At 39.6% G+C, this 14587-nt stretch overlaps 1 protein-coding gene across 2 annotated transcripts; it reads right to left on the bottom strand.

The window, feature by feature from the left end:
* Positions 1-2078: 2078 nt before the first annotated feature.
* On the bottom strand, positions 2079-13042 carry LOC133155626 (porphobilinogen deaminase-like). Of its 2 annotated transcripts, none has more exons than XM_061281088.1 (14): positions 12857-13042; positions 11765-11818; positions 10709-10781; positions 10353-10402; positions 9493-9548; positions 9152-9229; positions 8662-8739; positions 8502-8577; positions 8191-8304; positions 7993-8031; positions 7771-7890; positions 5397-5450; positions 3768-3854; positions 2079-3014 (listed from the first exon to the last, which is right to left on the bottom strand). In XM_061281088.1, the coding sequence occupies exons 1-14, from the start codon at positions 12878-12880 to the stop codon at positions 2841-2843; spliced, it is 1077 nt and encodes a 358-aa protein (XP_061137072.1). In that variant the 5' UTR covers positions 12881-13042; the 3' UTR covers positions 2079-2840. The 2 variants fall into 2 exon arrangements, with proteins under 2 accessions (XP_061137072.1, XP_061137071.1); XM_061281087.1 differs by lacking the exon at positions 12857-13042 and adding an exon at positions 11902-12049.
* Between the last annotated feature and the right edge of the window lie 1545 nt (positions 13043-14587).

The raw sequence follows: 14587 nt of genomic DNA, 5'->3' as shown, positions 1-14587 counted from the left end.
CTCCCGTGGGATGGAGGAAACGTAATTTCGATTTCTTTGTGTGTCTTGGCATGAAGGAATTGACAATAAAGCTGACTCTGACTCTGACTCTGAGTTCGAGCCCAGATAAGGTTTGAGAAAGAGACGAATCCTGCAGCAGAATTGTTTAGCATTTAGCTCCCCAAATAAAATGAATACACCAGTGCAAATGCATAAAGAGGAAGTTGGGTATTATTAAAGTTTAATTCTTTGTTGCATGCTGAAAATAAAGTTTAAAAAACACACTGGACATCACCCGCGGTTCGAGCCCAGGTAGGGTTTGAGAAGAGACGAATTCTGTTGTAGAATTGCAACTTGATGAAGTAACCACTGAGCTACACCAGTGCAAAAGAATGAAGTGGAAATGGGTTATTATTCAAGTTTAGTTTTTTGTTGCATGCTGAAAAATTAAAGTTAAAAAACACACAGTTCGATCTCAGATAGGGTTCGCGAAGAGACGAATCCTGCAGCAGAATTGTAATTTGACGATACAATTTATTCAGGTTTGGCGGGCCGGATTAAACGGCCCCGTGGGCCGGATGTGCCCAGCGGGGCCGTTTAATATCTGAGGGTTCTGGTTGGTGAGGAACTGACTCAGAGTCAGATTTACAAACATATCAGTACATATATTACCAGAGGCGTAGCCAGGAATTTTTCCAGTAGGGGCGCACGCCCACAGGAAAAAAAAGCTAACATCACCCACGCCGTTCGCTGATCGCTAAAACAACATCCGGGTCGGGGAGGCAAACGGTGAATGGATAACATCGCGCACAGAAAAAAGCGCACGCACATTCGCGCAGGACCGAAAGAAAAAAACGGCATGAAAATGAAGAATCGAAAAAGCTCGATATTTTTCAACCGGGGCGCACGGAGACCGAACCGGGGCGCCGCCTCGGCTCGCCCCGGCTTGGCTACGCCTCTGTATATTACGCACAAACAGTTATTTGAACAAGAAATACAGCTATTTTGGCTATGAAAATGATCCAAATGTATAGGAAACGCACATAAATTGCGTTAAAAGCATAGACCACAGGACAGATATTATATTATATTGTTCATTTTTTAAGAACTTATGGTGACAGCTGAGGAAACCATGTTGAGCCCTTTACTGCCCCTGGTGGCAAGGTGAGGCACTGCCTCACCTGCCTCCTATGAGTGCACGTGCCTGGGCCGTAGTTTGCCCATGTCTGGACTAGAAGCTTGGGGTTAAGAGGGACGCGCTGGACCATGGCAGCCAGAGAGGAGCTCTACAGTAAAGTCCTACCTCGTAGACTCCGGCAGAACCGATCGGGCTCCGTGAAATGCGGCTCCAACCTGGATGTGCTGTTGTCTATGGGCTTCCCGAGACCACGGGCGTAAGTGTTCGGTGTGGCTGCGCGTTGCATGCATGTCACAATTGTCTCTGTACGGGCGGCTGACTAAACGGCCAAGTTGGAGTACTATCAGTTTCACAGGCTGTTTGACGTTAAGAAATTGAAAATTTGCTTGCAGTTTCGAATTATATATAGTTTTTTCTTTTTTTCTGTGCGGCTGGGCGGCCCGGTACCAAGTGACCCACGGATCGGTACCGGTCCACGGCCCGGTGGTTGGGGATCACTGCTTTAGACAACCTTTATCTTTTGGATAAGGTCATTTAATCATGTAAAGCCATGATTTAATTCCATATAATTTTTTTCCATATACAGTACTGTAAGGGAATACAAATATCTAAATTCAAGATTCCAATTACTATTAAAGGTTCATTTGCTACTCTTAAATAAAATTTAAGCATGGCCTTTTTGTTGTGTGTGTGTGTGTGCATGTGTGTAAAGTACACACTACTACGCCACATCCACACACCAACATGAGTTGTTTTTCTGAATTGGAACAGTCTGACTTCAAATTCAGTTCTACAGGGAAATGACTGGGTGTCCAGTGACCATTTTTACTTTACCAGCTATCAATATTTTCAACTGTTATACATAAAGACCTGTGATGCACTACCTTCAGTTTTGTCAGTGGCGTAATCAGTTGAATTTAGATTCATAAGAAAACATTTAACACAAAAAATGTCACACAACTTAATTTCAATGCTTTAAATAGAAGTCACATTCATATCTGGGTAAACCAAACAAAAGGACACTTGGGGAAAATAACATCTTCTTATTAATGTAAAAATGAGTACTGTGAAACTGCACAAATAAAAAGTTAACATTTAAAGGTGAAACAAGATCAACATTGAACTCAAGGGGTAAACGCAAACTATAATAAAGACTGTAAAATAAAATGCATCTTCAAACTGACTGGATCTTTTTATTCATTAGCACATTCGTTTAAAAAAAATCTAGAACTGAGAATAAGGCAACCCAGATAACAGACTTTGAGCAGATGAAAAGTGGAATAGTCAAGCAAAATGATTACATATCAAAACTTTTTTCCCACCACATAAAATTAGCTCCTGCGACCAGGCTGTGTGGAACAATTTAGCAATGTAGTGAAACTGATGTTGTATGAGTTCGCCATCATTAGCTGGAAAGGTATTTGTGATGATGTTTTGGGAAATGTATGTGTTCAGTATTTATAAATATATATAGATAGATAAAAGTTGAAGTATTTTATGGGTGAGATGAGTATCAAGTGCTCAACAACAAAATAAAGCTAAACTAAAAATAGCTCAAACCTACAAAATGTTGTCTTTGTCAGCCTAAACCTTAAAATATTGATGAATTTAAGACAGACATTTAGTGACTGCTCTTTGTGAGGTGTTTCAAGGCAGTACAATTGTAAAACACTATGGAAGCTCTGAACAACCTAACCGGATTGCTTTGATGATGAAGCAGCCATTATCTAGCATCATTGAGCTGTCGGGCCACTGTCAGGATCTCCTTGGCGCCTTTGCTCAGGAGCAAGTTGGCCAAGTCTACTCCCAGATGCTCAGCATTGTTCTGTGAGGCGCTGCAGATCTTGATAGCTGTCACCCCCACATGCTGGACCTGCTCATCCACTTCTTCCTGACACTGAAACACCAACGTGTTACAATGTGCTCAATCTAGTAGCTATGATCGCTGGTAAATTCTCAACTCTGATTCATAGATTGTTGTGTTTGAGTGGCTGCCATGTAAGACAAATCAGTCTGACTAGTGTACTACTTAATAGTGTGGCAAAACGTGCTCTTATGTCATGAAATTACAGTAAACCCTCAACTATCGCAAGTTCTGTAATAACTTGTTTTCTAATGTAATTCCATTTCAAGCCACTGGGGGAGCACACTATTGGCCAACACTGTAAATTTGGAAGAAAGGTAAGACCAGCCTCCTACTTGCCAGTTTGAACGAGACTACTCAATGTCTCAGTCCTTTTCTAGCCGCCAATTTCAAGACCTCACAAAGCTTTTGCTTTGTGAAGCCGTAAAATCGGCGGCTCACGTAATCGGACCATTTTCAGCTGATTGGAATAAAGGGGGGAGTGTCGAACATAAACAAAGTCAGTGCGGAAAACCTTCTGGTAGTTGTCGCGTGAAGCTAACATAAAGCATCATGTAATGGAGGAAGGAAATACTTTCATTTGGAAACCGGAAACAGTGCAACAGTGACTTGAAATGTGTGCAAAATAAGCAAATGAGCAAAGGCTAGAGCTTTGAATGTGTCCAAAAACAACAACAACAAAAAACGGTAAATGGTCAACTGTCCATCTATAATACAACTTGTGCTTCTGCAGCTACTACTACAACTAAAACATTGGTCAGACACGGACGCTGTAATACATGATACCTGAAGTGTAGAAGCAATGCTAGTCTGCATGGTGTCCTTCAGAAAGTCTGAACCGTCCAAGCTGTACACGGCACCAGTCAAGTAAAGCTATGGACACATGACACCAAAAGAATAACATTGCATTTTAAATTGGTGGTGGTTATTGTAATCAGATTTCTATATATGAAATGCCACATTTAAGAAAATTCAAATGTTTATGACCGGGATGCAACATGAACAACAAATCTAAAGATTGTAGAAAAGTTCATTTACGGTACGGTATGGTACTCCTACTACATTCTCGTCAGCAGAACTCAAATTTTACAATAAAACAAAATATTACTTTGCACTAAGGCCACTTTGTACCAGATTACTTGTCTCTTTGGTAAAAGTCTTTTTTTTACATGCAGATTTTTTTTCTCTTATATGAGCTGTAAAAAACAATCATCCCAATTAAAATAATAAAGAAATATTTCACTCTGTTACAATAATGAAAAAATCTTTTCCATTGTATTCAAACTTATTTTGATGCACCTGGATGGAATCCATCAGAAAATGATTCCCACCTCGTTATTAAATTTTTGTTTATGTAGCTATTAAGGTATATATTTATGTTTTTTTTAAATAATTCAGAGTCTAAGATTATTTATATAATTTAACAGAAATGTCCACTATTTTTCTTGATAAGAATGTTCTAGACCAGTGGTTCCGAACCCCACCAGTTTCATATGCGCATTCACCAAACCCCTCAATAGCCAAAAATGTAATTATTTTTTTCAAATTCAAGACATAAATGTATTTTACTGGCGTACAAAATGAGCCGTGCATGATCAAGAACAAAACCAACAGAATGCATGAACTCACAACAAATTACATACCTGCAAATCATTGTGACTTCTGCAGTTCCGATATGCGTCATCACAAATTTACATGATAAATCAAGTGTGTTCGGACCGCTGCAGTGGAGGCTCTGCCGAACCCCTGAGACCGACTCACCGAACCCCTAGGGTTCGATCGAACCCAGATTAAGAACCACAGTTCGAGACAATGCTAAAAACGGCAAGTTGCAAAATAACTTGCAGTCACATTATTAGCGGTTGTAGTGTAGGCCGGTACCCTCAAAATTTCATCAGAATCCAATTATTACACTCCACCATTACAAAATTGGCATAATTGTATAAAAAAAAAAAAAACTAATCTTGAGTTGTTTTGAGTCATTGTTATTGAAATGTTTCAACCGTTCTAAGGGAATACTTACATAGGTGTACAGCTAGTAAACTCCAATGCACTGTTTTTATGCAAGGAAACCATACTTGAATTTACACATTTGCACCTTTTATTATTTAAAAAACAAAATCTAATTTATAAACTTTCTTTGGTCCAAAAGTAACTTACATAACTATAGTGTTTAAAGTGTTTTCATTTGTCTTAATATTTCTGAGTTTTTTCCACCCACAAATATGATTGTTTAAATAATTGTGATATATATTTTTTTCTCCATAATTGAGCAGCCCTGTTTTATAGTTCTGGGATTGGTTGGCGGCCACAGTCCAGAGTGTACCATGCCTCTCCCAAAATTGCAGCTGGGATGGGATTCATTTCACACGTGACTCCAATGAGGAAAACCCGGAGAGAAAAAGAAATAAGTACCTGTGAGTCTTTCACTTCTGTGTGCACAGCCACCGGAACACTGCAACCTCCCTCCTATAAATGACACTTAGATGAGCATACTGTACAAAGATGTCATTGTCGAGGGGATTTTGTATTTCAATGGGTGTCAATTATACGCAGATTTTTGCTATTTGCGGACAGGCCTAGTCATTTTTCCCCATTAATAGCAGGAGTCAACTGTTTAAAGAAATACTTGTCGGTTCCCAGAATGCAATGTGTTCATGTAGTTAATGAAGTCATAATTACATTAATCCTCTTAACATCTTTGATTGTTTTACAAGTAATTTAACGCGTCATGTTTAACACATTTATGCTTGTTTTATGTTAGACTCGAATTACATTATTTCTTACTTTTTTTTTCTAAGACAAACTGTGACTGTCTTGTGTAAAATAGTGACACCCAGGTCAATTCATTGTACAACTTGCATGGCTCACCTAAGAATTGATTGTAAAAAAATTAGGAATTTTGTTTTTAATGACAGATGTGCAGAAAATGACCTTAAGAAATGTTGTTGGATATATACAAGGAAACAATATTATGGTTTAGGTTTACGTGTAATAATGAATGAGACAAATGTTACAACTGCTGTAAAGGTTTAGAGTATATAAAGGTAAAAGCAATCCGTAAACATCTGCCATTTGGCCGACATTTGAAGAACCATAATCGGGTGATTTAATCAGCTAGTCGGGCCCTATCAAAAACAAATCCACCTGTTGCTGAACCTAATCTTTACATTCATAAATATTAATAAAGATAAAACTACTATATGGTGGCACGATATGAACTGGTTAGCACGCCCGCCCGCCCCACAGTTTAGAGGTGCAGAGTTTGAATCCAGCTCCGGCCTCCCTGTGTGGAGCTTCCGTGTTCTCCCTGTGTGCCTGCGTGGGTTTCCCCGGGTTCTCCGATCTTTCTCCCACATTCCAAAGGCATGAATGGTAGGCCAATTGACGACTCCACATTGTCTGTAGGTATGATTCTGAGATTGAATGCTTGTTTTTCTATGTGTGCGCTGCAATTGACTGGTGACCAGTTCACCCTGCCCTAATGATCAAAGTCAGATGGGATTGCCTTCAGCACGGCCATGAGCCACATGACGAAAAGTGGTTCAGAAAATGGATGGATGGATTTTATTATTGGTTTGCATTCTGTTAACTGTTATTTATTTTGATTTGATTTAGTTTAATCCGGCAAGTACAACACACTTAACTGTATTTCATATTTTGTTTTACATGACTTGTCGAAAAAGGAAGCGGCTTAAAGCAATTCTGCATATCTAGTCCCATCCCAATTGCAACCCAGGGTTTCACTGCCAGACACACAATCTATATTACTACAGTACTATTTACAATACTACCATAATCATAAAAACAGAGAAACAAAAGAAAACAGAAATTTTGAAAGGTGTTATACAAATAAAACTGTCTTGCCTTGCCTTTGCTATACTTCTACTTAATTTTACTACATAGGGGTTCACTTGTTTGACCATCATGAGTATTAAAATGTTGGTTAAACCAATGTTGGTCCAGCAATCGTTGATGTTTTGGGGAATCTATGTTAATGGTTGAAAAACTCATTCATTGCCAAAGCTGTAACAGAAGCGCTTTGACGCCATCTGCTGGCGTCTTGGTGCCAAGGAGACAACTTGAAGCCAGTCGAGGCCATGATACTAACTAATGGTTCTCCCACTGTTTGAACTAAGTACCACCTAAAAAAATACTTGTGCCAAATAACACTGTCAATCTGTCATGATATAAACTAAAGGCCCAAGGGCTCATCAAACGGGTATGTCGGGTAGGTGGTTAGGTGGTACCCATGCTGACAGCGGCTATCTGGATTCTCGTGGCCAATTCAGGATAGGGGAACTGCAGCTCAACCTCCTCGAAGAGCACTGCCAGGACAATTGAGGGCTCCTTTCGGCAGCCCTCTGCTGTGACATGGACATCCACTTTTTATTTAATTGATTTTCATGTTGTATCATTTGTGCCCTCTCTGCATCCATTTCAACCTGGTGATCCTGAAAGGGGGATCCTTCCATCTGTGGTCCCTTCTCAAGGTTTCTCATTTTCCCCCTGCTAGGGGTTTTTAAGTTTTTCCTTGCCCTTTTGGGAGCTTAAGATCAGGGGATGCTTTGAGAATAATTGTCAATTTCTGTCTATGTGAAGCCCTTTGAGACTGCTTGTGATTTAGGGCTATACAAATAAACTTGACTTGACTTGACTATGTCACTTGCTCATAGAAAATTGTTTTAATAGTAAAAGAATTTGAAAATCAACTCGCTGCACAGAACAGAAGTTCCACTGTAAATTGGCAGTAGTGCATGCGTGTGGTTGTGGTTGTGTTTATGCGTACCAGGTGCCTGAGAAATGCTCTCTCGGCAATGCAGCGCAGCACAGTGTCGGTGTCATTTAGCACAGACAGCATCTCCAGGATGTCTGTGTCTTTGGTTCGAGCCTCCACAGCAAGTGCGCCCTGACAAAAAATAAATTAAAAAAATAAAATAAAAAAAATGCAATGGAATCACAACCAGTGATTTAACACAAAATTTCTAAAGAAAGCAATAATTGTTCCTACCTGTCCAACAGCATACATGCAATCGTCAGGCTCCAGAATCTAGCAGAGGCCGGACAATACTATGTTATATATGACGGCTTACTAGACCAGAGAGTTTCCAAACTTTTATGGAGCCGATTTTCCATTAATGTGGCCCGGCGCACTCATTTTCTTAGTACTATATTAGAGATGAGTAGATATTATTTTTAAAAAAGTAACCTGGCTGATACGATTTTCCCACCCCATCCTCCTTAGACCAGCAGCAGCAAGGATAATGGCAGCAAAATCCTCCTTTTCATCCAGTTTTTTCAGCCTTGTGTTCAAGTTTCCACGCTGGAGAGGAACGCTCAGGAAAGTCAGCACCAAAATATCAATACTTCCTGGCATTAGGCATTGTCAGCTAAATTCTAGTCTAATCTATCAACACTACGTGAGAGGAATTGTGTACACAATTGAAGAGTCATGTCTTTCGTCTATTACATATAATGATGTGCTGATGAGCAATTGAAATAAATCTTCAATAAGGATACAATATCTTTGAACTCCAAATGGGGGAATCTCCTCTTTAACTGAGCAGTACGACGCAGTGAACTTGTGCCTATCACGCTGCAAAAAAAAAAAAAGTACAGCATGTTTTTTTCTTCTTCATGTGACCACACCACATGAGTGGGTTTACCAAGTGCGGTGTACCTTTTTTCTGGAAGAGTCTCCAACGTTTTCCCGACATGTTTTGGATGTAGTACCACAGCATCATGGGGGTTCTCTCTCCTGAAATAAACCAAAAGCAAACAAGCTTAAGTAGAGTGCAATTGCCAAACCTGAATTTTATACTGGCTCCCATATTCCAAAAAACATGCATGTACTGTCTGGCTATTTGAAGCCTCTAAAGCAGGGGTGCCCAAATTCGTTCTCTTCGAGAGCCTCTATCCAGCTTGTTTTGGATGTATCCCAACTGCAACACAACTGATTCAAATGATCAAGATCGTTATCAGGCCTTCGCAAACCTTGCTGATGCGCTGATCATTTGAATCAGTTGTGCTGAATGACGGCTGTATGTAAGTCTATGTTCACACCACAGCTCATTTCGGAAGTTAAAATGATGACCTACATTTTTTGCTTCCCTGAACTTGAGCACCCCTGCTTCAAAGGACTCAGAGACGGTGCGAGAGGTGTCACTCACTTGAGCACAGCTGCGATAGTGAATCCTGGAGGCAGCGTGGTGGGAAGGTCCTTCAGTGAATGGACCACCAGATCCACCCTACGGGAGACACAGAGGGGCACAGTCATGTAGTCATGCTCCCTCTCCTTGCGGAATAATACAACCATTCACAAGTGTTAGCATGCTTTGAAGACTTCTGCTTAATTTTGACATGTGGGTAAAATGAAAGGGTTTACAGCTTCAGTGGTTCTCATTCAGCCACATGCTGCTTTCAAAGTTCATTCATACAGTATCTGAATTAGTAGCAGCTCCATTGGATATCCACTGCATATTAACAAGGTTGAGCAGGCAGTACCACTCACATATTCTTCTCCAGAGCAGTCTCCAACTCTTTGGTGAACAAACTCTTTTCTCCAATCTGGACAAAAAATGGTTTCTGATTTATCAAGATTTTCGGGCATGGTTACCGGTAAAGAATATTACTTTTATCTACTTTCATTTACGAACAGTGTTTGCACATGCAACATGGTGGCGTAAATCTCTGCACCTCCTGTATTGCTAATGCTTATTTTTACACTTAACCGCACGAGGGCGCTCTAGGCTTGTGGAATAATTAGAACTGCAACTGACGATGAGTCTGACGTAAGCCACGTAGAAGAGGAAGCGCTGCATCTTCTACCTCTGGAGTTAGCGGAGTTATTCATAAGTGACAGAGGATAAAGACTTCATTGGATTCAGTGATTTGGAGTGACACGGATGGTTTAGTAAATTTGTTAGCGTGTTATTTATGCTATACTTATCTGAATAACTCTTAATATGTTCCATTAGGCACATTCTCAGTTCGTTGTGTGTCATGTAACGTTAGCATACTGTACAATTATTCAGCCTGTTGTTTCCTCTCTTCTATTTCTATTTTAAAATACTTTTCAAGATGACATGTCTGTTCTTGGTGTTGGATTTAATCAAATAAATTTCCCCCACTCATGTGACTTATACATATGCATTTTATGGCTGGTGCGACTTGCACTCCGGAGCGACTTATAGACCGGAAAGTACGGTAATTTCATCTTGATTAAACAAGAGAACCAGTTCCATACCAGTTGCTTATACTGACTAGTTAACATGTCACTTGCCTTACATGCAGCACACCCTCAAGTTTTTCAATTTGTAAACAGATAACAATGGGCGACTTTTTAATGTGCACACTGATAACAAGCCTTACCTTCGATAAAGCTGTGTCAAGAATTTTGTCCCCAATTGTTGACATGGCCACTGAAAGAGAGAAGAAAGTACAAGTGAAGAAATAACTCGCTGGTGAAAAGCACTGATGTGTGGCAATTCATCTGTCCATCAAATCATTTTTTAATCAGTACTGTTTTGTCCCCATTATGGTCACAGGTGAGCTGGAGCTATTAAGAATCGGCGAGAGGTGGGATAAACCCTGGACTGGTCGCCAGTCCATAATATTTTTGTCTCCTGCTACTCTATCAAAGTCTTACCGAAGTAATTCACTGTGACAGTTTGCTATCATTTGTCCACTTATGTGCCATTATGTTATAATTCAGTGAAGATTCTTACCAATTTCCAAAAGGATGTCAGGGTGCAGTTCTTTCAGTTTTTCTGCAACACTGTCTGTTTGAATCCGAGCCAACTATAACAACACACAAATAAGTTTTTAATGGACTGCACATTTTAGACTCGCATGAAATGAAAACAGTGCACAGTGTGAATTTCATGGCAGTCAGTGGGAATGAAAAAACAAATATTAATTATTGTGAAAGAGTAATCCATCCATCCATTTTCTGAAGTGCTTGTTTGTCGTCATGGGAGTCGCTGGAGAGCTGGGCCCTATCTCAGCGGACTCCCGAGCAGTAGGCGGGGAACACCCTGGATAGAGGCGGTTCAAAACCTGCAGATTTATCTATCTGCTGACAATACCTTTCAAGGTTCAGAAGAACCGCTTCTAGGTTGCAATTTGCAAGCCAAAATTTGCATTTTGCCCATCATTAAAACACACTGAAGAGAAAAACTGAGAGTCACATATTTTGAGGTTTCTGATCAGTGGATACTTTATAATACGTATCACTAATGTTTTTCACAATACAGTCCTGAGTTTTGATTATGACTTTTGATATGCACAATAAATTTTCTCAAAACTACAGTAGATCTACAACCCATTCAGAAGTACTGTACTAAGTTTGAACAGAAAAATCCTTGATTAAAAAAGTTCAAAATCAGATGGTTACAACTGTAGTATTTATGCAGCAGCTTGCCTCTTTACTCGGGGGACCATTAGCAATATTAAAATGCTACTTTAAATGGTTTCTAACAGTTGTTACAACTGTAGCTGTTGTAAAGTGCCCTATATTTTACTGTATCGTACAACACTTGCACGTTATGTGTAAGCCAAAATTAGTAAAGTGTATATAAAGCAGTGGTCCCCAACCACCGGGTCGCGGACCGGTACCTGACACACTCAAACTACTAATGTGCCATTGTCATTTTACTTGGAATACATAGAATTGTATTACCAGTAAGGACAAGGTAAGTACGACATGAACCATAAACTGGAAAGTGGGTCTCAAGAATATGGAATAAATACTCAAACTTTCTGTCGTTAAATGTATACTGTACCTGACTCTTGCGGGTTCCAATCCGGATGATACGGCTGACTTTTCCATCCCCATTCTAAAACAATAAGAAAGAAAGTCACATACCTTCTCCAATCTTGCATCAATACACCTAATCTGTAAACCATAATCTGACTTTACATTAATATACTTGAACAGTCCTTCCTCCATGACTTGACTTGCCAACCAAGAAAACTATTGTGTCTGTCTGCTGTGTCGTAGTATGGACCTGTGCTGAAGTCATACAGCTTCAAGATACTGAACAGTGGTCTTTTTAAGAAGACAAGCCCTCATTCACAGAACCTCCACCCCACTTCATCCCTGCTGTCCAGAGATAAGGAGCGGTCTATTGAGTCCGTTATACGAACCAGGGAGGGGCAGCTGAATGTAAAAGGTGCGGTCTGAAGCTTTTTAATATATAAACATCAGTTATTGTATTTCTGAATGTTTACCAAGAATGCTTTTTAAAAAAAGATAATATTAAGCAGTTGGTTCACAAATGACAACGTTGAAAAAAATAAAGCGCTTTACTCGGGTGCAATAGGCCCTATACCTCATTTAACTTTACAATAAACCAAACATGAATACGACAGTTTCGATGTACATCATGATAGCTGAACTATATGTGCATACGTTTTTATATTACGACCCCTGTGGGGACTAAGCGGTTCAGAAAATGGATGGATGAAGGTATGCGCATATATTATAGTTGTCCGGGGGTTTTTTGTTGTTGTTTTTTTACTTTAGGTGTTCTTCGAGCCAAGTAAACGATTTAGTCAGTTTCAAACTCCTCACAATCTACTGTCGGTGGTCAAGCCACGCCTCTCTATTTCAAGGTCCAATGCTATAAGCTTGTATACGATGACAGACGTCAACATTGACCAATTAGAATGCCTCTTGAATCCTCATGTGGAAGTGCCCTCGTTTAGCGATGAATGTGCTTCAAGCGTGGTTCAACAGTCACCGTTCATTGTTTATTGTTCACGTGCACAGAAAAAAAAACTGTGGGAACACAAAGGTAATCAAATTCTCGGTTTGCGAATTTCGCTCCATTTTAACAAAGGTATTTGGGCGTGCTGATTCTGTTAAAACTTACCGCAGGATTTGCCTCCTCCGTCATGATGCTGGCCCGGTTATTTACGATAATTTTCTCAAAACTGCGGAGCGTTTAGCTCTCTGCACAGTCAATTAAGACGGAAAATCCTTGAAAAGTCCGGCTCCCATTTTACATAGGTGTCTTCTTGACCAGGAATGTGACGTCATTGAAGCGTCTTGGTGTCATTTCCGTGTTCCGCGTTCCCTTTTCGGTTTTGCTGTCGATAGTCATAGGTGACTGGGTTTCACAACCCTGTAACACGGTTCACATAAGGGAACATTTTCGCGATATTTTAGTTTTATGAGACAATACATATAGGGAATTTACCCTCATAATGTAATCGTTTAAATTAAATATTTAAATAGAAAGCAATGGCACTTTTCAAGTTTAACTCATGAAATAAATTGTTTTCCACAATATTGTAATTTATTGCAACATATATTTATATTTTTTAACTATTTTGGATGTCGTCCATGAACACGTTACAATAATGACTTTGAAAGAGTTACTTATAAGTATCTCCTATAGGTTTATAACATCGTCATTTGTATGTTTATGTTCATGTTTATGAAAGCGTTAATTAGGTTTATTTAACTGCCAAATTATATTATTCGTCATTTAATTTGTTTGATTTTCATTATTGGCAAAGCCAAAATAGATTTTTCTGATAATTTTTATGCATATTTCATGTTCAAAACGTATTTTACCAATTGTGATTGATTGTACATGGGACAGTACTAATTATTCTTTTTGTTGTACTGGGGACTCGTTTGGGTGTGGCACTTCTTGTTCAGCGATGTGCAATGTGGATTCTGTCACCGTGTTGCTGCAGACCTCAAGTACAGCTGACATTGCCAAGATAGCAAACAATCTAGCCTATTTCAAAAACTTGTTATCAACATAATCTAAGTTAAATAGTTCAGAAAAGACAAGTTTATTGGTCATTTGAGGAAGATAACATTGTATACGTTAATAAGTGTCTGTGAAGATTTGGACTCATTCCCTTTGGTATTGTGCAGCCATCGAGGTACGGCATTGTTGCTAGCCATACTGTTAGTAGTAAAGTAGGGTGACCATGGGTTTCTGAAAAAGAGGACACCTTTTTTGGGAGGGGGCGGGGTCATTAGTTTCATGGTATGACACAAATGACATGGTGTCTGTATAACAATTGCATTTATTGGCCCGAATAACACAAAACAACATATATGTATACAATAACAAAAACATATTTACACTAACAAAAACATGAGGACACTGACATTTTCTTAGTTTTATAGTGGTACACTAAGTAAAAAAAGACGAAAGAAATACGGCCATCGGTGCAGCATTTGAAGGAAATAAAAGGCTCCTCTTCAATCCTCCTCTTGCGGGGTGCGTTGGCAACTTTATTTGCCACAGACACGTAAGTGCCTGCCTTGCATGTTAAGCACTCCGTTTCATAAGGATCACGACCCTGGCGAAAGCACAGGAATTTTTTTTTTTTATTTAACTCTTCCGTGAACGTGCATATTCGTTTCGGCATTGCTTGTAAACACTCGGTATAGACTGGCCAGCCCACCCTACTTCGTAGCAAAGTGACTAGATTTGAGGAGAAGGGCCAGTGTGATTTATTTGCAAACCTGGAATGGAATAAATTGGAACGGAGTGGCGAAAATGAACTATGCATGTATTATGTTTGAGGCAGTCCAACAAAATCCCAGACGATTGTTGAAATTCCCCTCGGACGTTTTT

The sequence above is a fragment of the Syngnathus typhle genome, linkage group LG6 (genome assembly GCF_033458585.1).
Source record: "Syngnathus typhle isolate RoL2023-S1 ecotype Sweden linkage group LG6, RoL_Styp_1.0, whole genome shotgun sequence".
In the NCBI taxonomy this organism is placed as follows: domain Eukaryota; kingdom Metazoa; phylum Chordata; class Actinopteri; order Syngnathiformes; family Syngnathidae; genus Syngnathus; species Syngnathus typhle.
This window is presented reverse-complemented; position numbering and strand designations above follow the sequence as displayed.